The 23756-nt window shown below is 45.3% G+C and overlaps 1 protein-coding gene and 1 long non-coding RNA gene across 2 annotated transcripts in view; both read right to left on the reverse strand.

Annotated features, from left to right (window-relative positions):
• Window positions 1-3189: 3189 nt before the first annotated feature.
• On the reverse strand, window positions 3190-9164 carry LOC103670553. The gene is made up of 2 exons (XR_005832555.1): window positions 6747-9164; window positions 3190-6577 (listed from the first exon to the last, which is right to left on the reverse strand). It is a non-coding gene; the product is annotated as an uncharacterized LOC103670553 (long non-coding RNA).
• A 6812-nt stretch (window positions 9165-15976) lies between these two features.
• HSD17B4 (hydroxysteroid 17-beta dehydrogenase 4) overlaps window positions 15977-23756 on the reverse strand; it is a 91656-nt gene continuing 83876 nt past the window's right edge. The window contains exon 24 of the mRNA XM_008699015.2: window positions 15977-22057. Coding sequence (XP_008697237.1) covers window positions 21968-22057 — 90 coding nt within the window. The 3' untranslated portion in view covers window positions 15977-21967. The remainder of the gene's footprint in view (window positions 22058-23756) is intronic.

Below are 23756 nucleotides of genomic sequence, written 5' to 3' on the forward strand. Positions count from 1 at the left end.
GTGTGTGGTGTTATGATAAGATCAGTCTTATTCTTCTCCTTATAATGAGCCTGTTTTTCCAGTAGCATCACTAGATGGTCCTTCCTTTCCCCCATTGACTTGTGGTGCCATCTCCATATTGTATCAATTTCCAGTCTGTGTATGAGTTGGTTTTAAGCTCTTTATCCTGTTGCATTGATCCACTGGTCTGTCCCTGCACCCATACCATGCTGGTTTCATTACTATAGCTTTGTAGTATGTCTTAACAGACGTGTTATCCCACTTACGCTTCTCTTTCAAGATTGGCTTACTATGAAAAACTTCCAGAGATGTGAAGTACAACGTTGTGCATATAGCTAACAATAGTCTACTGTCCTAAAAATTGTTATGAGAGTAGATCCCTTGTGATGTGTTTTCCAGAATTTTTTTAAAAAGAGCCTGGCTGGGACACCTGGGTGGCTCAGCCATTTAAGCATCTGCTTTTGGCTCAGGTCATGATCCTGGGGTCCTGGGATCAAGCCCCGCATCGGGCTCCCTGCTCAGCGGGGAGTCTGCTTCTCCCTCTGCCCCCCTCCCCCCGCTCATGCTCTTTCTCTCTCTCAAATAAATAAAGTATTTTTTAAAAAATAAAAAGAGCCTGTCTTACTATTTGTGGATTTTCATTATTCTGTATAAATTTTCTGGTAAAACTTGATACGTTCATAAAAAGAAAATCCAAGTGGAATTTTTATTGAGATTGAATTGAAATTAGAGATAGTTTGGGAAGAATCACCATCTTCGTGTTATTCAGTCATCTCATCCAAGAGCATGAAACGTCTCTCCATTCATTCAGATCATCTTCTATGTCCTTTATGTACATTTGTTTTAAAGATTTTATTTATTTATTCGACAGAGATAGGGACAGCCAGCGAGAGAGGGAACACAAGCAGGGGGAGTGGGAGAGGAAGAAGCAGGCTCATAGCGGAAGAGCCTGATGTGGGGCTCGATCCCAGAACACCAGGATCACGCCCTGAGCCGAAGGCAGACACTTAACCGCTGTGCCACCCAGGCGCCCCCCTTTATGTACATTTTAAACTTTTCTCCAGAAAGCGTGTGCATACGCTTGAATAAGCTAATTCCTAGATTCAGTCTTTCTTGCAGGAATTCCTCTATGAGGACTGATAGAGAAACGATATCACTACACAGCAGTTCACCCTTGTCGGCAGGGAATATGTTCCAAGACTCCCAGTAGACGCCGGAAACCACAGACAGTACTAAATCCTACATCTACTATGTTTTTTCCTCTACATACAATCCGATGATGAAGTTTAATTTCTAGATTAGGCTCAGTAAGAAATTAACAATAACTAACAAGAAAATAAAACAATTAGGACAATATACTACAATAAAAGTTCTGTGAATGTGGTCTCTCCCTCTCAAATATTTTCTTGCACTATATTCAGCCTTCTTCTTGAGGCCACGTAAGCTGATACAATGCGTGTGCAGTGACATGACGTCAGGTGCGTGTCGCCGGCTTTGTCACGTAGCATTTGGCTACACACAGTGTTGACAGAAGCAGCATAATCTGCTTCCAGACCGGGTTGACCTCAAGTAACTGAAACCACAGAAAGTAAAACCATGGATAAGGGAAGACAACAGTGTAACAGAGAAGCCTCTGGTTAATATGGGATTTTCCCAATACATTCATATCGGGTGCTATCTGGTGACCTAGCTGTGTGCAAAGTAGCTAACCCAGCTGCCATTGGCCCCTCCGGTTAGGACCCTTCGAGTCCTTGGTCTCTCCTCCATCCCAGGTGTCTAAAAGCCAGCACAGACTCAGAACTCGGTCTGTAACCTCTGTACCCCAGACCTGAGGTCTCTGTTTCTTCCCAGCTGGTTGCTGTTCACCTTCCCAGTTTAGCACCTCAAGCGGATCAAGTCCTCAGGGAAGCCCGTGGAGAAGCAGATTTCAGCTCAGTGCCCAGAAGGACTTGCATCCCAGCTGTCCTGGGAGGGGGTGGCTCACAGGTGGTTACAACCTCACCTCCGGGAAGAGGGCATTCACTCAGCCTGGTCAGAGAGGAGCGATGGTGCCGTGTCCTGCAAACTGTGGGCTCTGCCAGTTCTGATATTTGGGGGTTCCCAGGCTCCAGGTGCCTCTTTTCATCACCCAACCTCACCTCCCCAGGGGCACACCCCTCATGAATCAGGGGTCCCCGCCTACCGCTCGAGGTCTCCAGTCCGGAGGACATAGAGGTCTGGTCTGCTCGGGATGTGGAGGAAAGAAGGGACAAAGGAAGGACCTGGCTCCCCTGTGGCACATCTTTGGGCGCAGTGGGCATCACCCAGACCCCAAAAGTCCAGCTGGAATTGAGGAAACCACACATCCCTGCAGAGGGATGCAGCCACATACACCCTGTGAATCTTAGTCATTACCCTAGATCCATAAAATGAGCTGGGCAGTTTTTACTCTCTTCCATTGTCTGCAATGTCTAGTATGAGTTAGGAAGTAACTGTGTTCTTGGAAAGTTTGATAGAATTTACCTGTAAAACAATCAGAGACTAGGGGCTCCAGGGAGCGGAAGCTGTTAAATGCCATTTCAACGGATTTAACATTTATGGCTTTTTCAAGTTTCCTATATGTGTGCTAGTTTTGCCATTTTAAGATTTTTCAAGGAACACATCCATCGCATCTGTTTTAACTTTGTTTGCATAGAGAGTCAATCCCATAATTGGATAAGTAGAGTGCACACAAACAAAAGAAATCAGTTGTGTAAATGAAGAGTTGTTGAACGGTGAGGGGAACAAAACACCCAGGGCAAACCTGCGTAGCCAGGGAGGGGCCAAGGGTTCCAAGTTTATGAAGTTCCTTTTATCCGGCTCAGCTTGCTGCAATGTGATGCCATCTAGTGGCCCTTGTCTGCTCTGGCTTAAGTACACATCGGAATAACTCGGGATCCGAGGCGGGCCAAAACTTCCCGGTCACCGGCAGCAGTTCCAGAAGTTTCCCTGGTTGCCCAACGCTGCAGATTTCGGCTAAAGAGATGCCTGATCCTATTGTGAGATGTGAAGGTAAGCTTTTATTATTTTTCTATATTCCTGTTGTATTTTATTTGGCCATTCTCATTCTGTAGGATATTGAATGTTATCTTCTTTTTCCTCATCGCTTTGTATCAAAGTTTGCCAACCTTACTCATCTGGTCAAAGACAGAGCTTTCGATTTTGTTCATCTGTTTTTTTATTGAGATATAAATGTTTTTTATTGATCGATAATTCATAGGCTGCCAAACTCACCCTTTAAAGTGTTTGATGCAGTGGTTTTTAGTAGTCAGGAGAATGTTGTCACTGTTACCATTATTTCCAGAACATTTTCATGACCCCAAAAAGAGTACCTACACCCATTGGTCACCACTTCCCATCCCTTCTTTTCCTGCCCCCTGGAAACCACCGATCTGCTTTCTGTCTCTATGGGTTTGCTACCCGGGACAGGTCATATAAATCATGCGGGATGTGGCCTCTAAGGTCTGACTTCTTTCATTTGGCCTTCTGTTTTCAAGTTTCACCCCCATGGTAACATGTATCAGTTGCCTCTTCCTTTTTATGGTGAAATAATATTCCAGTGCATGGGGTACCATATTTTGTTCATCCATTCATTAGTTGATGGACATTAGAGTTTCTCCTTTGGGCTCTTATGAATAATGCTGCTACGAACATTCACGCACAAGTTTTTGTAGGGATCTCATTGTGGTTTTGATTTGTATTTCCCTAATGACTAGTGGTGCTGAGTATCTTTTCACATGTTTATTGGCATTTCATATCTTCTTTGGAGAAATGTCTATTCACATTCTTTGCCTATTTTAAAATTGGGTTATGTGTCTCCTGTTGAATTGTGAGAGCCACATATACTCTGGTGATTAGACTTTATCCACCACCTTGGGACAATTCCTTTGGCTAAGATCTTACCTCTACTCAGAGAGAAGCAGCATTGAGGGGAGGACTCTCTGGAGACTGCAATCCATCAGCCCAGGGCATATGGAGAAGCAAAGGTTGTAGCAGTAGCTTAAGAATGGCATAGGCCAGCTTGAATGTGTTTTTATTAACTGTTCACCCACCAGGCTGGCATTGCCTGGATTTTACCGTCCCAACACCAAGTATTTGAGTCTTTGCTAAGATTTCTGAAATAAATCCCAATTTTTAGTGCACGATCTTGCAGCTATATTGACGCTCCATTCTACATCTGTAAAATGGAGATGACCTCCTTGCAGCACTGTCTTAAGGATTATGTGATGTAATGTATAGGAACACGTGGCTTCTAGGATATTAGATCCTCTTCCCTCATTTTAATGTTTATTCTCACATTATCTGCTTTCCAACATCTTAATCTCTTACACAGATTCTCACTGTTTAAATATAATAAAGCTATTCTTCCACTACTGTAAATTATAAACACCCTGGCTGGCCTGCAATAGGAAGAGGTCCTTTGGTCTAGTTAGATAACTACACATAGACATCGATCTCCAGCTTTCTAGGATCAGTTTATGTCCTACAAGGGTAAAAACAAGCTCTAAGTTAAACACTAGCCTGTTTCCTGATTGCATTTCTGATTATGGTTTGTTGCTTATAATTTATTTCCCATAGGTGTTGCTGAATGGACTTTTACCCCAAAGCTTCATTTGTTAAAAAGCACATTATTAACATAAAAGAATCCTCACTAGAGCTCCAAGGGAGATAGATTACTCTGGTTTTTTTCCAGACATCTAGTAGCAGCAAGCATGTATTTTATTTAAAAGATTTAGAAGACCATTGTTTACAGAAATGACACAGGGAAATCTAAGTCACAATTTATTTCTAAAAAATATAATGGGAAGAATAAGTCATACGTAGACATATGACGAGTTGAGAAACTTTTTTTTTTTTTTTTAGTCAGTATCTGACATTATATCCTCCTTCTAAAAAATAATTTCACCATTTCAGGATAGTCTGAGAAGGAAGCCAATCGGCAAAAAGAACTCTCTAATTTTCTTCAGCATATAATATCCATCCAAGGGAAGGGGTAATTTTAGAAAATTAAGAGCCTCATATCCCAAAGGGAAGCCATCCCCCCAAAGTGATATATTTAGTTTTGTATATGGTTTCACTTTTATGCATATAAAGTTCTCACCTTGAAAATGCCTCGAGTTTGGCTTGAGGTACGGTTTGTTTTTAATTTTATATCATTTTCCTGTTGGTGTTAGTCTGTGGTCAAAAAGCTTCCTCACCCTTCACATGAATGTGGCCAACTCTTCCTCAAGTGATTTCACTAAAGAGAACACTATTAGTCCTACCCAGTAGCCACCTAATCCATTCTGGTTACATCTACAAAGAATAGTCCTAAAATTCAGTACTCCTGTCCGAATTCCTTGCATTACCAAATGAATTACCCTTAATCTGACGAACTTTACAAATATAATGATTTGCAAGCAGGGCTTGACACCTCCTCTTTACACCCTGTCATTGTCACCTTGGACCTTACATCATGGATCCCAGGCTATAGGAGTAAGTCTCCCACGACTCTCATCTTCTGACGTTGCCTCTGAGCTGCTACAGAGTTAAAAATGTCATTTCTGCAAATGAAAACTGCCTTTCCTGAAATTCAACAATTTCATGGTACCTACCCAGCCGTATTTAATTTTTATGTGCTATCATTTGGATAAAATTTTGTTTAATATCGTCAAATCAGTTCCCTTTGGGGCACAGTGATTTTCTCATTGTCAATGTGATAACCATTAGTCAGGTATGTAGCCTGGTGTTTCCCAGAATCGCCATTTTTCCTTTTCCTTATTAAGTCAGTACTTCCTTTCTTAGGTTCAGGAGTATTTTCTACTAAAGAGGCAAGATAGCATCCAAATTTTCAGAAAAAAGAATTTGTGGTTGGATTTGTGGCCAACTTTCACTACCCAAGCGTAACATACCACTCACTCGTTTGCAGCCTGAGAGCTCGCCAACCTGGCTCTGCTCTCCACCACCTCACCAAGAGCTCTGGAAATCCCACCTGCCCAGTGCTGGGATCCACTGAAGGCATGGAGACAGGTGGTGTTCTGACCTGACCGTGCATCCGAATCACCTGGAAACTTGTTAAAACAGACTGCTGATTCAGTAGGTCTGATGTGGGCCCAAGAATTCGTGTTTCTAGCAAGTACCTGGACGATGCAGATGCTGTTGGTGCAGTGACCATAATTTGGAAACCACTGCATAAATTCCCACTGGAAAGGTCTCAACACATACCAACTCTCAGACCTGTCTCAACACATACCAACTTCAGAGATTGAAAAGATTGGAAAAAAAAAAATTTTTTTTAAATAAATAAATAAATAAATAAATAAATAAATAAAAAGATTGGAAAAACAGCTAAAACCGTCAAGAGCTCATTTGTGGTCCTATACCAACTCTAGAGATGGTGGATTTTGTAAAGCACTTGCTAAATCCGGTGACTTCCCTGGCTTTCTGGATTCTGGACCTTGCTCCCTTACCTAGATTTTCAGCATGTTCCAGACTCCTTCTGCTTCACTCCTGCACTGCTGTTACCCTGGTTTCAGTATCATGGCATCGTTGTTACGTATCTTCTGACTCTGATAAAAGCCTGATGAAGAAAAACTTCAGTCCATTTTCTGAAAGCAAATGAAAACTGCTCACCAGGTCAGGATTCCTCTAAAGACACAAGCCCCTTTTAAGGGTTTAACATTTATTAGCAATTCACTAAGTCCCTGTACATTTTCAACCATCTCCAAACTCATAGAGAGGGCAAGTACCTGATATTAGCTTCCACTACGGCAAATACTTTCAGAGCTTGTGAACAATTCCAAAAGGCAAAGTCATGCCCTCAGCGAGCTCATGGCTGCAAAAAGAAAAAAAAAAGAAAAAAAAAAAAAAGGCTGCGTAAGGCCAGGGCGGGGGATAATGTGGCTGGGATTCACATCCCCCACAACAGCCCCCTTAATTCATTCCTCCTAGGTCTGGGCCACACACAGATACAATACAGCTTAGGCTCTCTTCGAGTCCCTGGCACGAAAGAGTTTGGCACAGGGCCCTACAATTTTCATCATGGAGCAAAATCATATACTGATTACCTTATGACTTGTACTATAGATGAGATAGTTTGGGGAGGAGTCACAGATAATCTTTATGAAAAACAAACATCCCCCTCCCAAAAAAAACACCCCTTCTGAATTATCTTCTCACAACTAACACAGTGATTGAAGACACTGTTAAAGCATATTAACAACTACCACTGATGTTTAGCAAGGAGCACGGACGAAACCCAAGTCAGAAGACCTTGTGTCGGGACCCAGAGCTGGCCCGGGACACCCGTGCATCCCGTGTCTCTACATGACACACTCAGAGAGGAGGAAAACCCAACTGTTACAATATCCAAAATGAGCCCACCACCCTGGCATCTGAGAGATGAGAACTCCATGGAGAACACCATGTCAGCCATGCTCCCCACCCTCTGGACGTAGCTGCCTCCATAATGCTGGTCTTTTCTGAAGCTCGGAGGGCTCCTTCCCTGTTACGTTTGGAGAAAGACGACCTCACCCTGCGGAGCCGTGAAATGCATTGGCGTTGGCCAAATGTAACAGGGAGCCCCCGAGCTGCAAAAGCACGTGTTGGGGTTCCCCTGGGGGTCTTCGGTGCTGGAGGCCGGGGAGGCCGAAGAGGGGAGCAAGGCCCCTGCCAGTCCACGCAGAGACAGGAGGGAGTCGGGAGCAGCTCCTTCTACTTCCCAGCACCATCTCGGCCATCTTCTTCCCCCTCATGAGAAAACCTCTCCTATCACCACTGGACTTTTGTTGACTGATTATACTTCAGGGTAAATGAACACCAAGGCTTCACCCCAGCCAGGTATTTACTTCTACATGTTTTATTGCTGGGCACAGATTGAAGCAGCAGGTCCCAGGAGGGCCAATTTGTAGGGAATACTTTAGAACTTTCTGGAAATAGAAGGGAGATGGGAGACGGTAGGTGGGAGGCATGAGCCAAAGGAAAGTGGCACCCCGAAAACACAGCCTGTGGGGCTGCCTCTTGGTCCCCCGCAATAAATATCCCAACTGTTGTGCAGTGTCAGCCTGAATGCAAAGAGCACGCCCTGTCCTTTCCCACCCACCTCATCGCCTCCCAACCAGATGCCAGGATCCAGGGCCCACTCGGACACCTGGTGGTGTCTCTGGTTATCCCAAACACTCGGGAGGAGGTCTAGCATTTTCCGGGATTCCTTATTCATCTTTTCAAACCAGGTGGCGGAGGGTGGTAGGTCACTTTGTCCACGGCTTTCGTTGGGTCACACAAATGTCCAGTGATTCCCCTCAACGAGCAGCTTCTGATACACAGAACTGGAAAACACAACTTAGGCCTGAGGTCACAATACAGGCCTTTCCCTCGACCTACTGTGTCCAGGAAGTCAGTGTAATGGAAAAGGACAGAACCTTAACTTAAGGATAGCAAGAATCATGAACAGGGCCGTTTCCTAAGAAGGGAGTGTGAGTGAATCGACAGTGACTGCCACCATTGGTACAAGGACCATGACTGGAACCAGATATTCAGGGGGATGGGATGCAGTCCCTTTGCACGGCATTCACATGTCTGACGGGGCTACCTCTTTATTAGGAAAAGGTTCAGATATGCACAAAAAAAACAACAACAGTGTAATCAACTCTGATCGCTTCAACCCTCCGTAACTCAGTGTGTCATTTCTATAGCATGACAACATTTTCTTACATAACCAGGACACCATTGCTGCTCTTAATAAAATTTCTTCATGTTACCTGGCATCCCCAGTCCATATTCAATCCTGAATGGAGAGACATGTTTTTATTTTGTAGGGAGAGCGGGAAAACTGATAATATTGGAAAATTGATTCTAGTCATGCTGACTATAGATACTGAACAACCCTCAAAGGGGAACAAAACTTATGAACATTTGGTAGTTAACACGAATCAGAATAATTGTTGCCACCGCTTGACCCAGTAACCACAGATTGTAATAACGATTATGCATGTTGTTAAATGTTCACCAGATCAGAGTTGGAATCAAATAAACTCTGCATGAATAGTGAAGGCATCTGCTTGCAACTTTAAAAGAAAGTTGTTTGCTTCCAACAAAATCGAATTGACCTAGATGATCCGTGTTCAGACCCAGGGAAGTGTGGTTGATATCGGAGCACTTCATCAAACTCCTACCCTCCTTACCTTTGCAATGATATATTGTCTTTAGCTAGGTGGGAAAACGCTGATCCCAAACCAACGCAATGACAGGAAACACACTCATGCTGGCATCTCTGAGAGCCGCAAGGAGCCGGACGGCAGCTTTCGCATAGTGTGGCTGTTTAGGAGCTCCTCGTCCTCCTCCTTCCCCTCCCTAGATGCACCTCGGTTTGCAGGACTGCACTTAGGTGAAGGGGCAAAAAACAGACCTGGAGCCCATTCCTTCTGTGACTCAGCTTATCACCTGGGAGACAGGATGGTTACATCAGAAGGCTTTCTGCTATGCTACAGCACCACGTATACAACGCATTTGCAGTGGTTCTTTCTAGGTCCCTATGGAAAAGGATGCACTTGGTCCGAAGGAAAAGGGTCCAACAGAAGGTGAGGGGGAGCTCTGTGCACTAAAGTCTTGCAGGGGCAGCTGCATTTGCCATGAAGCCTGCCCCAGACCTCTGTTCTCATCTTCAGGCCTTGTGGCCACTTGGTTCTTTGGACACAGAACCTAGTGAACTCAAGGACCCCAACCTGCCCCAGGGATCAACAGACTGGCTTAGAATCCTGACAAAATCACCTCTGTAATGTTGACCCTGACTTCTTAGGTTGTAAGCATAACTGGGCAGGTTTTGTTAAGTCACATTAGCCTTCTGCAAAAGAGGAGTGAGGAAGAGGGGAAGGAAGGGAGAGGAGGAAGGGAGGGAGAAAGGGAGGGAGAAAGGGAGGGAGAAAGGGAAGGAAGGTGGGAGGACGGGCAGGCCAGCTGCGCTTGGAAATGGACTCTCTGGAACCCAAACACTGGTGAGCCTGTTAAAGACTTGAAGTCTGACAGCTCAGCTTTCTCAAACTATGGCAGCTCTAAAGGGAATAAATTATACTTAACAGAAACCACCTGCATTTTGAAGTTGCCCTAAATTTAAAGCTTCTGGGAGACTTAATTAAATTTAATGAAAACCATAGCTGCTAAACAAAGATGTATTATAGCTCCCACTTAGTTATTCCTGAGGAAATTAGGTAGCAGTCATGAGGACCTACCTCAGCTTTCACATTGAAACCTCTGGATGTTAACGCCTCAAGTCTATAAATAAGGTAACGCTCTCTTCTTCTCGTTAGCTGATAACACTGTCAAACTACTCACGCGTTCCTGGAGCAAGAAAGAAACGCAGAACTAGAAGGGAAAAGCTGAGGAGAAAAGCAGGATGTATAGGAGAATTATCCTGAGTGGGAATCTGGGTAATATGCTAACTGACTTCCCCTCCCGAAAGCCCCTCCATCCTCTGCACCCCACCCCCAAGTGGCATCTCTGTGGTTTGTAAGAGACTGTGTGTTATTCGCCATTTCAGAGCAAGGGCCCACTTCACACTGATCAGGACGGATACCTGTAAATCCCGGCATCACGACTGTGGCTTACTGTGCTCTCGAGGGACTCTTATTTAACCGAGACCATTTCTATGTAGAAACAATGGTGATCCTGTTGTTGGATTTTAGCAGTAGGCTGGGAGAGATACAGTAAAAGGTGACAGGGACAGGGAGAGGAGGAGGGGAAGTGGCCCAGCAGCCTTCACAGAGGGCAACCAGAGAGCCCAGGACGAGGTGCTCCAATGTGAATGTGCATCAGAATCCCCTGGAGAGCTTGTTAACAGACTGCGGGAGCCTGCTCCCAGAGCTTCTCACTCAGGAGGCTGCAAGAGGGTCCCCAAACTTGTCCCTCTAACAAATAGCCAGATGCTGATGCTACGGTCCGCAGTAGTATTTTGAGAACCACTGATCAAAGACATAGTGTCTCCAAACTCCAGAAAACCAAGGCACTGTTTCGGGAATGTTTTGGTATTAGGTCAATCCAATCCAAAACGCAGAACGTAGCACTGAGAAAACAAAGCCACCAACGACAGGAAGTACGCAGCTAATGGCTGAGTCCCAGACATCTGCCCCATGTGGCAGGCCCATCCCCATCAAGGGAGGACTATAAAGCCTCACCATTGAAAGATGACTAGGGATGGGTGGGGTCCCACAGCCGCCATCCACCTGCTGGAATCCCATTAGGACCTTGGCCCCTAAGGGAATCAGGAACACGCTGTAGAAGGTCCCCAGGGGCTGAGGAATGAATTTTGGAGAGACTGCTTCAGGGCAAGGAAGCGAGGGGCATCTCCTACCTATGAGGAAGACCCGACTTGTCTGCAGGGGGGCTGGAACCTGTGCTCCCCCCTCCTGGCATCAGAACCTATCCCCCCTGCCCCACCCAGACAAACCCATGCCCACAAGTGCTCCGGGTCTTTACAATTTCTGTATAATTTAAGCAAAATACCTGAATCACTGAAGTCTACACTCATGTGCCTCCACTTAGAGCACGGTCTACACCGGCTTAACAAATGACAAGACACAGAACCATGAGGCAAAGTCACTGAAACACTTTCGTATTCACTGTCCTGTAACTCCACACAACCCCAAGAGATGTACCAAGAGAACAGGCAAGAGAAGGGATTCTCATGCATTACACAACTGGCCCTCAGACCCACAACTGTGTGAAGCTAAGGCCAGCCTCCCAGTTCCAAGACCGGCCTCTTGACTCTACATCTAATATTTTTTCTCATTAGACCACATTCTCTCCCATTAAAAAGGGATGGGAACCAACTTGATAGAACAGGAGAAACTTCATCTCCCCTGCTTCATTCAGTAAGAACTCAAATCAATAGATTATCCAGGAGGCATATTTCTTCATTGCATTGAACTTAGGAACACTTAGCATAATCCATCACCCTAAGGAGGTCCCTCCCCTGCCTTAGGAAAAAACAGAGTTCTCCATCACTCAGGTAACCAAGTAAAGGTTCCACAACTACTCACACCAGGTGCTTTGAAAAGGGGATTCAAGCATCCAGTGGGATGGATATTGACAGATGCTATTGATTCTATTGATTCTAAATTCTCTTCATTTCTCCATCAGGCTATTCATGAAGAACACGCTCAATCCCTATCACCCTCGCTGTCACTTTGCGTGTAAAATGTTTCTGTGGGCACACTAATTTCAAAGGACAATGAAAGCTTGGTATTTTCATTGCAACAATGAACATAAATGACAATGAACATAAATTTTTTCACACTCGCCAGTTAGTTCATTTTTCACAAGTGGACATACACAGGAAGATGTTTCTTACCGGAATCCATGAATTTGGAATTCCAAAATTCCAGAATACTAGCACCTCACAATCCCAAGTGGGTGTATTTCTTGTCTGATGGCGTCTTTCTTATTTTAAAGTGCTTTCTTTAATCTTCTTTAATGTACTCTTTCTCCTTTTCTTTCCATTGTTCACAACTGTAAAGTTTTAAAATGAATGTCCATACGCATTGACTCTGTGATGTTTGTTATAAAAGCCTGCAAATTTTTAATGGAATCATTATAAAAAATTCTGCTTGTTAAACCCAAGTGCAAGTATAGATACATTAATATTTTAAGTGGAAAGTCCTGTCAGGGCAACGTGCCACATAGACTTAGGAGTTGAGCGGGCTGAGTTTGACTCCTGGAACCACTACATCCTAACTCTGGGACTTTTGCAAAGTTTCCTCTCTGGGGAAAAAATGAATAAATAAATAAAGATGAAAATTGCACATAACTCACAGGAATAAAATGCGATAATGTGTGTGGGCACCAGTCTGAGGCATAAGGCAGCATTTCACAGCAATGAGGCACAAAAACTACCTGTGTCCACATCCCAGGTCTGCCACTTGACAGCAACAGGATGGTGAGCAAGTGATTTAACCTCCCCAAACCTGTCTCCTCATCGTTGTAATGGGGGTAATGATATCATCTACCTCACGGCTTGTGACGACTGGCTGGGAGGAGACTTGTAAAGCCCTTGGCATGCAGTGCTACAGATGGGAGGGAACTTGGACCCTGGGTCCCTTCCCCGGCATCCTCTCTGCAAGGGCCCTCAGGTCTTCCAACGCACGTTTCTCCCTACCTTGGCATCCTGTGGCCCAGGAGGAAGGAGAAAAGCCCTGTAACCTAGACGCTGAATCCACTCAGGGAGAGAAGTGTCTTTGTTGAGGCACAGACATCCACTGAAACCCCGGTGAGCTGTGGAAAGAAACACTCCAATGGCCTGGTTGAGAAAGGAGCCGAAAGTTGTGTATGACGAAGTGGGACAGCGTGGAGCTTCTGGGGACATGGGAGGTGAGCAGGGCAGACGTGAGAGGAGCTGGCCCATACGGAACTTTCCAGTGGTGGGAAGGCCCACGGCACTTCTGAGAACCAGAGTGTCTGGTGTACGCCATAGGGAGCCCACTGGGTAAGCTGTAAGGTAAGCCCTTGATGTTAATCCAGGCGCTTCCGTGTTGGCCTGCTACACATAATGACCTTGAGTGTATGTGCTTTGGAATGAATGCTGCCCCACATCTGGTTTCAGGGCCGTGACACAAGAAAAGGAATGGCTGAGTGAGGGGAGATGAGAGATGATAAGCCGAAAGAATCAGCCATTAAAATCCCCCAAGAATACTTGGGCACATTGGTAGGGACCCTGGATTTCTCACTATAAGGACAGGAACTCTGGATTTACTTATTAAATGATTGGTGACCGAGAGGGTTGGAAAACTTGGGCCCGACCACCTTCACCCACCAAGAGTGCTAACAGCTTGATGGTGCCATTTGCACCACCGGCTTTTAACTGGACATACGTATGATTCTTACTTGAGAAAGTGAAATACTTGATTTCAAAGCCACGTTGGAAATTTAATGCTCATAGAGTCCTAAAATCTTAAAGCTAGAAGACCTCCCCGCAATGACCTAGTCTAAGCTCTTAACAGCTCGGAAACCGGCCTGGAGAACAGTACGCGCAGTCCTCAGAGCACGTGCTAGCAGCCAGTGGACTGGAGTTCTCAACCAAGGGCAGCCATTCTCCGCCTTATCGTTGGGCTGGTTGTTTCATGTCAGAAAGGGTATAAAAATGAGTCGGAGTGTGTGTTTAAGATGGCTCAAGAAACCAGGGGGCTATGACTAGCTGCCCACAGATGTTCTAGAGCAGAGATGTTATTCATAATCCCTTTCTTTCAACTACACCAATCAACTCTGTCAACGCGTTACTGTATCAGGTAACTTGGATAACAAACTAATGTCCTTTTGAGGATAAAATACCATGATGAAACTCATTCTTGGACCTAGAAAAGTGAAATTAAGTATGAAAACAGGCCCATTTGATTATCAGTACTTCTAAAGTTTTCATTTGCTTTTCTGTGTCTTGAACTGATTTTCTGGTGAGTTGAAATAAAGTGAACCCAAATTTAGAAAATCCAATGCTTCTACAAAGAATACAAAACTCTGGGAAATTTTTGTTGCTACAGTCTAATTATTGAATGAGTGTTTAAATTAATTGTCACTGAATTTATGAAATGCAAATCAACGAAACATTTTAATCAACTTAAGTTGGAGATTTTAAACCAGGGATTTTCACAAAATGGCTGCATGATAAAATCATACATACTCCCTCAGCAATGCAACATGTTTGTAACAATCATATTTTCACTTTCAAGATACACAAAGACCAAGATGAGCTACTGTATAGAACTTGAAATTAATAGACCATGTCTTATGCCTCTGTCTTTCTAATAGTTAGAGCTATAAACCTAATTAAATTCAGGAGAAAATGTGACTGTCAACTATAAGATTTTATCAGGAAAAGACAAATGATATTTGTTTGGATATTGGAGGCGGCGTGATGGTCCAGAAGAGAGGAGTCCCTGAGGTATTGTAAAAAGGCAGTTAGGGGATGGAATTTTAATACATAAAGGAACTAGAGGAGATAAGCTAGGGGCACATTTTCAACTATGCAAGGAAAGTCAGAAATAAAAATGTCAGAGGGACGCAGCACATTTTCAACTGCGCAAGGAAAGTCAGAAATAAAAATGTCAGAGGGACGCCTGGGTGGTTCAGTCAGTTAAGCGCCTGCCTTTGGGCTCAGGTCATGATCCCGGGGTCCTGGGAGCAGGAAGCCTGCTTCTACCTCTCCCTCTGTCCCTCTCCCCCTGCATGTGCTCTGTCTCTCTCTCTCTGACAAATAAATAAAATCTTTAAAAAAATATTCTCATCACAACAAAAAATTATTTAAAAAAAAGAAATAAAAAATGTCAGAGATAAAGGGGCTTCTCTCGTCCATGTAATTCTGCAACGCCCAGCCTTCTCCTATTTCTGCTTTAGAAAATTTTCTATAATGCCAAAGTTACAGAGTATGAGTACTGCCGGCGTTATAGAAACAGCACTCCTCAGGGCCCCACTCCCCTTAATTAAGGGGTCTAAGACAAATCAGATGATCTGCAGAAGGTAGGGATGGAGAGGTGTGTTTAGAGGTATTGCTTCAAGTGCATTGCAGAATAAACACGAAGTAGGAGTGGGTGACCTTGTTTCTTGGTCTGGTGCTCATACCTCTCCCAGTAGGACCTGGCACAACTCATTGTCTTATCAGAGGTTCATGCCCAACTGCCAAATGGGTTGGAGTTTGTTTTGTTTTTTGTTTTTATGTAGGCTACAGGCCCAACCTGGGGCTTGCACTCTCCACCCCGAGATCAAGCGTTGAATGCTCTACCACTGAGCCAGCCAGGTGCCCCCAAATGGGTTTTTTTCAATGGCAACTCCAAAGACTTAAAAACTGACAGTTCACAGGTGGGGAAACGCAGATTTCTTTTTTTTTTTTATTTTATTATTACTTTTTAAGTAATCTCTACACCCAACGTGGGGTTCGAACTTATAACAAGATCGAGTCGCGCACTCCTCCAAATGAGCCAGCCAGGTGCCTCAAAATATGTATTTCTTAAACAACTCATAGGCAAATGTTTATTCTCTAATTGATTAAAAAACGCAATTGAAGTTAAACTTGAGAAGCCATGGAACATCTGCTAAAGAGGAGGAATTTCTCTAAATGATAATGTCTTAAGATAACAGTCACAGTAAAATCGCGTGCACTCCTTCAATGTAATTAGCTCCGTAACATCAGATCGTCTCTCTTCCTTGTTCACATCTGAATCTCCACTGCCCAGTACACATTAGGAGTCCAGTGAATAGTCCTTGACTGAGGATCCATCCGTTAATGGTCTTGAAAATTGTTGTTTGGGAATCCATATGGTCATACATAGCAAAAACCACATAGCTGGCATTGCTCCCATATTAGGCTGACAGACGAAGAGCAAGGGGAGATGATGTGATCCAGTGTGCCCTCACTCCCCTCCACAGGCCAAGAAAATGGAGTAAGTACTCTGAACTAGGCAGGAGTAAAAGAAGAGAGGCCTATTTTGACAGGGGACAGCAGGTGAGAACGTAGGGGCACCAACACTCCAACCTCTCATCTCCCAATCGGAACTCAAAGGTAAAGCACCCTCTACTCTCACAGTTCACGTGTCCCCCCCTTGGAACATGGGCAAAGGTGGTGGCTCACTTTGGACTGAGGCTTGGTTGCCACTGGGCCCAGCTTCCGGTGGTTATTCAAGAAGGCCAAAGATTCGAGTCAAACACACAACACTACTCATTTTCTCTGGATGCAGTCTGTGAAAAGGACGGTATGTTGCGATAAGGTTCCCACTCCCGGTCAGACACAAGGGGCCCGCTCGTCCCAGACGTAGACTGCATAGCTCCTAATTCCCTCCCACCGCCACCTCATTGGAATCAGACGACTAAGGCTTACGGCTTCGATTGCTTTTCCTTGCTTGGCGATACAAACGTAGTAACGCTAGGAATGAAAGCGCCGATGCAGTCAGCACGCACAGACTTGTGTCCGGCCGTCACTTTTGGTTTTCGTACGGTAAAACTCAGCATTGTAGACGTACTGACACCTGGCCTCCCTGCCTCGCCTCCCAGAGAGGGACACGCACACAGGGCACCTGTAAAGGACTGGCCTAAAGCCGCTCTTACCCATGTGACCCCATAAGTCCACTCCTGCAAGTTTTAATCGAAGAAGAGTCAGAGTCAGGGCAATGTCCGCAACACTACTGTGTACACGGTGTGGTGGTTCCGAAATGTTGATGGGGATGAAAAGGGAAGATCCAGGTGACACCTGAGTTGGTTTGGAAAACTGGGTACACACTGGGGCCACTCAGCGCTATGGTGACCGCACCGCATGGGCTGGTAAGAGTACATGGGTAACCCCATGTGCGTGGCCATTTTAACTGTCCTGGGGTGGCAGTGGGAGAGGGTCTTGCATACTTTTCTAAGTGTTTACAGCAAATAAGGATGGCAGTTTTAAATACTGTTTTCCTTTCTTTCTTTTTTAGAAAGAGAGAGCGTGAAGGTGCTGGGAGTGGCAGAGGGAGAGAGAGAGAGAGAGAGAGAGAATCCCAAGAAGACTCCCCACTGAGTGTGGAGCCCAACGCGGGGCTTGATCTCATGACCCTGAGATCATGACCTGAGCTAAAATCAAGAGGCAGTTGCTTAACCAACTGAGCCACGAGGTGCCCCTTAAATATTGTTTTCCTAACCAGCACTCAACATCTATCCCCCAAAACCCACTCTACAGGCCAAATCCAACTCCCAGCCTGTTTTTGTACGAGTTTTTACATTTTTTGCAAAGCTGTTTAAAAAAAAAAAAAAAGATGCCACAGAGACCGTATGTGGCCTGCAAAGCCTAAAATATTTACTGTCTGGGCCTTTAAAGAACAGGCTTGATGAGGGACACTTGGGTGGCTCAGTGGGTTAAGCGTCTGCCTTCGGCTCAGGTCATGATCCCAGGGTCCTGGGATCGAGCCCTGAGTTGGGCTCCCTGCTCAGCGGGGAGTCTTCTTCTCCCTCTGCCTCTCCCCACTTGTGCTCCCTCTCTCTCTGGCAAATAAATTAAATAAATTGCTGAGCCCCGATTTCACCCATCATTGTTCTTGACTGAGTGCCCGGTACCGTCAAAAGATAGGAAGGAAAACAGAAGTGCTCAAACTCCCTTCAAACGACACTCAGGTGACGTGGTACTTTTTAGTACCTGCTTCAATTTTATATTTTCTTCCCTGTGACCTCCAGAAACGTCCCCCCCTCCCAACCAGTGCTGCCCCCCAAACACACAGCTCTACTTGTCTATTTTGTTATTCTCGCCAGCTGTTGAACAGTCAATCCCCCTCAAGATGGGTTCTGGACAAGGCTCTACACAGCTCTTCTGTGGGTAAATTTTGAACTTTAGTGCCTTGACATTTTATCCCCTCAGGTATCTTTTCTCATTTTTAAGCCATGTGAACCCTGATATCTCAGTGTCACTTACTAGGCAACTTCACGCCAACATACTGCATATACCTGTAATGTAAATCTAATTCCATTTTTAGCCAAGGCTTGCAATTTTTCTTTTCTGCCCACTTATGGGTTTTTTAAAAGTGCGGTTTTTTTTCTTTCCTCTCCCCTCTTAGATAGCTTCGTCCACACTGACCTAAAATGCTCTGCTCTTCAGAAAATCACTCTCCATAATGTTCAGGTTTTGAGATTTCTCGACGTCAGAATTTCTCAGCAGAGCTGGGTTACCGTTTAATTTTGCTCCTCTATTTGTTGGCCTGATTCAATATAAAAATCTGCTTTCTCAGATTGTTCGCTTTAAACTAGCTAAGCCAAATTCTGTGAGAAGTCAGAGACTGTTCTCGCCGTGTTAGGAACAGCTTTATGCAGGTGTGCATTTGGGAGGCTTAAGGATAGAGAGGAGTTTACCAGGTGATGAAGTTAAAAAAGCAAGTTGGGGGAGATGAGAGCTAAGGAGCATTTGTGGTGGACCATTGTGATTTGGGTCCCCGTATTCTCGACGTCCTTGGATATCACACCCGATTAGCTCTCGGGATAAGAAGTTCGGATGCTAACGGGGCAGCCCCGAGACTGCTGTCCTTAGAAAGGTTTGCTTGCAAGGCTGGCCCTCAGCTGGCATCTGGGAACTTACGTTTCAGGCAGATTCCCCTCATTCCCTCCCCGAGGAGAGTGGCTCCCTGTTCCCAAACTGTACCGATGGGGTTTAGGCTACATACCTGCTTTCCCTCATGAGTCTAGAATTTTGGTATGTGCTCTGACAAGAGAGGAATGGGTTGTGTGACCAGCCTCTCAGTTAAAACCTTGGATGCGGGGTCTTAGTAGATGTTTTACACGTTTTCCCAATTTGAGCCTGGGGGAATTAGGTGTGACTCTGTGGGGAAAGAAGTCTTGAGAGCTTGTACCTGATTTCCTCTGGACCTCGCTCCGTGCGACCTTCTCCTTTTCCTGGTTTTGCTTGGTATCATTTTGATAGAATAAATCATATGAGTATGACACTATGCTGAGTCTCGTGAGTCCTCCCAGCAAACCATCCAAACCAAGGGAGTCTGAGGGAGCTCCAACACGCTATGCTCAGCTATACTTTTGGGCCTTGATACACACAGGCCGATCAGCATGTCCAACATCTCTATGGCGATGACTCAAGGATTGGCTTCTAACTCAAGCACAGCTGGTGAGACTAGACGAGGCCTTCACTGGGGCTTCTGAGAGCACCCAGGGTTCTTTATCCTGCTGGCTGACTTGGAATGGGATGCTGAGGCTGCACCTGTTGGTTGCCTTCTTGTGACCAAACAGGAATGACCTGGTGTTGCGAGGGAGGGTGCCACATGGAGTTTGCAGATAAAACAGCTGGAGAGATGACAAGGAACTGGGCCAGGATCACAGTGAATTGCTTGATGGTCAAAAATAAATTTATCCTTCTAGAGGTTTCTTCAGTGATGCGGGAAAGTTGTGTTATGCCAATTTGAACTGGTTTTATTATTTGCCACCGCAACAAGAATCCCAGCTGATGGGACATGGGACCACGCCAGAGCCTGACAGGAAGGCGACCGAGCTGCGGGTGGGAGAGGGGGATTACGGAGGGATCGGGGCTAAGACACAGACTCAGAGCAACCAGCACCCTGGTGATGGCTGAAGACAGGACAGTGGGTGAAACCAATCCAGGAAGAAAATGTCTAGCAAAAAGGGAGGAGGGCTGAAACTTCGATCGATAATCCTGAAAAGTTAGAGAGACAGAGGAAATTATAAAAGAGACAAGTAGAAGACAGGGAGATTAACCCACAGGTTCACTAAGACGTCAATACCTTTCTCACTGGAGGATAAAAGGGAAGAAAAGAATTAAGGAGGCTGGTGCAATCAACAATATGGAAATTACAGAAAAGATTAAGAAGCATGGGGATTAAGAAGCCGCTAAATCTGAAAACCAGTAGCTCTCTGACCTTTAAGACTGACAGAGATAGGTTAGTAAGATAATTAAAACATCTTTCTTAATATGTTTGAAGCATCTAGGGTATATATTCAACACTCGCATTAGTGTGGGGCATTTGATTAATTTTAATATGCTATTTCTGCTTGGAAGGACACAAAGCTCTTCCAAGCTCAACAGGAGCAACAGCTATTATAAAAGACCAGCGGTAAAAGACTGCTACTTTAAAAACAAATTCAAGTTCTAGAACAATAAATCACTCTAAATTAGTTAATTTTATGACAGCTTGCAGAGAGCATGAGGCTAAGGCATAACTGCCAAATATGTAACCTTCCTTCTATGCCTTCTACGTACCCTGCTCCTCCATGAGGTCAACCGCAATGCATTAAGGCACTCCTCCATGCGCCACCACTGCGTAAATATTCCATTTCTACGTTTCTGAGACGTTTCCTTTGATCCCTGAGCTCTACTTCCCTCCGTCTTGCTCCCTGAAGCCAAGTGCCAGGCACGCTCCCAGAAGCCTTCCTCGGGACGAAGACAGTCCCCCGCAGCGGCTGAGCAAATCATCCACGGACGGAGCCACTGAGCCACGCTCCAGGAACCAACCTGCAGCTCAGCCCCACGTCATGGTCCCTCTGCAGGGCGTAATCAGTGACAAGTTCGCTCAGGGCAATGCTGAAGGACCATCCCCGAAGGATCGAAGGATCGGCCTTGTGGTAAGTGCATCCACCACAGCCAAACGTCTCCTGTGCCTCCTCTGTTTACCACCCCCCCAGGTGTCAGTCCCAAGGACACCTCCAAATACAGTTCTTACCCATAGATCTCCATCTCGCAGTCTGTCTCCCAGGGAACTGAGCCTGTAACAGCCCCCCCACGCACACATGGCCCCCTCAGGGGTGCTCTATGAGTGGCATTCACTCCTTCCCTGACTTTAGCACCCCCCTTGCCGGTCGCCTCGGCAGCCAACCCGTCAAAAGGGCATCCATCTCCTCAGCCCACATCACCTGAGCTGCATGGCGGGGAAAATACTAGCATGACAGTACCTGCTAGTCACATCTTTATGATTCGAGATTAGTGATTAAACAAGAAAACTCGGTGTTTACAGGCATTATATGAAAATAAAGGACTTCCAGCAAAACAGAAGGGAGAAGAAAGAAAACTATTTGGGAATATAAAGACCGTTGTCCTCCCTTAAAGCAGGACACTGTTACAGCAAAGTACATGTATGTTAAAACTGGGCTATCAGTAAGTTAGAGCCCAGAAAATAACAAAACAAAGTGTAAAAGACTTCAAAGTGGCCTTTCTTCAACTAATTTTCCTTTCCACTTACAAATGCTATCACAATTCTAAAGACTTGCATGACAATTTTTTATCATGAAGATAGAGCTCTAAGAACAGAAAGATATTACGAGCTGGCTTACAGTTTCTCGTAAAAAGAATGATAACGTGAAAAATTAGTAAAAAATTAAAATTTCAGAAGTTATCTAAAACCTGAAGATGGTAAGCAGCTTCCCCTGTATCTTAGTTTTGATCACTTTTGCTTAATCAGTTTTGCATATCTAGGTGAAGAAAGTATTTAATTTTTCTGTTCTTATTCATAATGTAGTATGTCCTTCAGAGCTTGGCATAGTCTTTAAGAATCATCTGAAGTTTCTGGCTCAGCATGATGTTTCCTCTGGCCTTCAGTCTGCCACTAAAGAATGCCTGGAAAGGAGAGAGGAAAAAAAGAGTGCCAGACTTTATCACGTTATATTTCATTTCTTTTTTAAAAAGATCACTGGTCACGCTGAATACAATTGAGATAACAACTCTGGACAACAAAGGCAACTTTTATCCAGCAACGAACTTGAATGAATAGATAGCACCCATATTTTTAGATATCTAAGGGGGAAAAAGCGTCTTTTGGAAAACCACAGAACAATCTGTCTGAACTAACAGACTTGTGAATTTCTGCTTCGAGCCCCCCTTGGATGTCAGTCTATATTCTTAAACGTGATTTTGGGACCCTACAAATAAAAGGCTTTGCTGTATTCCTAACAATAAAAATATTCATGACACCTTCGTGATACAGAAAGCCACGTACTGACAAAATCAGGTCGCGTCACAAAGTAGCAGATCAACCCCATGCTGTCGCCTCAGAAGGGCTGGGTTAAGATCCAGGCTCTGCCACTCACGAGCAAGGGGAGCTGGGCAAATTCCTTCACCTCCCTGAGCTGCGGCCCCTCACGTCCAAGACACAGGCATGACAAGAGACCTGAATAATGCGTTCTGCTGCTGAGCGTGCAATGTGCGGCAGGAGCGTGTTAAACTCGCCATTATCACCACGCCAGGCCTTGCGCGGTCCAGCTCCAGAACCACCTCTCTAACCCCACCCGATGCACACACTTGTGCGAGTCACTTAAGATTCCCCTCAGGTCAGCTTCCCTCAATAAAAACAAAACCAAAACCAAACCAAAACAAAAAAACCCATCACAGTTTATGTAGCTGAGAAAACAGTATGTGGAATACAAAGCGAAAAAGAGGTCCCAAGATTTTTCGATAGGTTGAAAAAAGCCCTAATAGCCATGACGAATACAACTTGTCATCACAAAGCAGCCCTGCAAATCTGATCTCACTCCGTACGCACAGCCAGGAGCTAGCAGCGGGTACGCGGGCACGCGGGGCCCATCTATGTGCCGCCGGCGGACAGCGGGGCGGACTGCGGGTCCCAGAGCTTCCCTCACCTGCTCCAGCGGAAGGGGGACCAGGCCTCGCACTCCAACACTGCCCCCGCCTGGCACCGAGCGGCAACTTAATCTTCGAAGCAAATCCTCATCAACCGCAGAAGAAGCAAACACTCATTAAACTTCTTGGCCCGGCAGAAAGAAAACGAGACCTCATTCAATCGGGATCAAGTGCCAGGAGTTCAAACGGGAGACTGCAAGTTGAAGACTGAGACTGCTTTCGCTGTGCAGTTACGGACACTGCGCTCCCAAGCCCCCAGGGGGGTCCGGACGGACACCTGCCCGCTCAGTACCAGCTCCGAGAGCAACGTCAACCTCGGATGAGAACACCGAACCCCCGGAAGTAAATCCACCACAACCAACATGCCACGGTTGTCACGGACTGGAAGGGCTGCGTACGTGGATCTGTATGCCTATCTATTTCCCGAGGGCAGGTTCCTAGAGAAGAAACTACTGAATCACGACATTTCTGAAATAAGCTTCCTGACCGTGCTTCTGTATCACTAGCTTCCAAATCACCGCGCTCTGCAGCAAATTCACGGGCACGGGAAGGACTACTTAAATTTTTCGAGGCAAATATGGTGACAGCGGTCACACACATCTTTTGTTTGGACCTAACTACTTAATAAATCGGACCGCTGGGTATTCCTTTTGGCCTAGGAGTGCCAGGCAAAAAGTAC

This window comes from Ursus maritimus, unplaced genomic scaffold (genome assembly GCF_017311325.1).
Source record: "Ursus maritimus isolate PB19 unplaced genomic scaffold, ASM1731132v1 scaffold_5, whole genome shotgun sequence".
Classification (NCBI taxonomy): domain Eukaryota; kingdom Metazoa; phylum Chordata; class Mammalia; order Carnivora; family Ursidae; genus Ursus; species Ursus maritimus.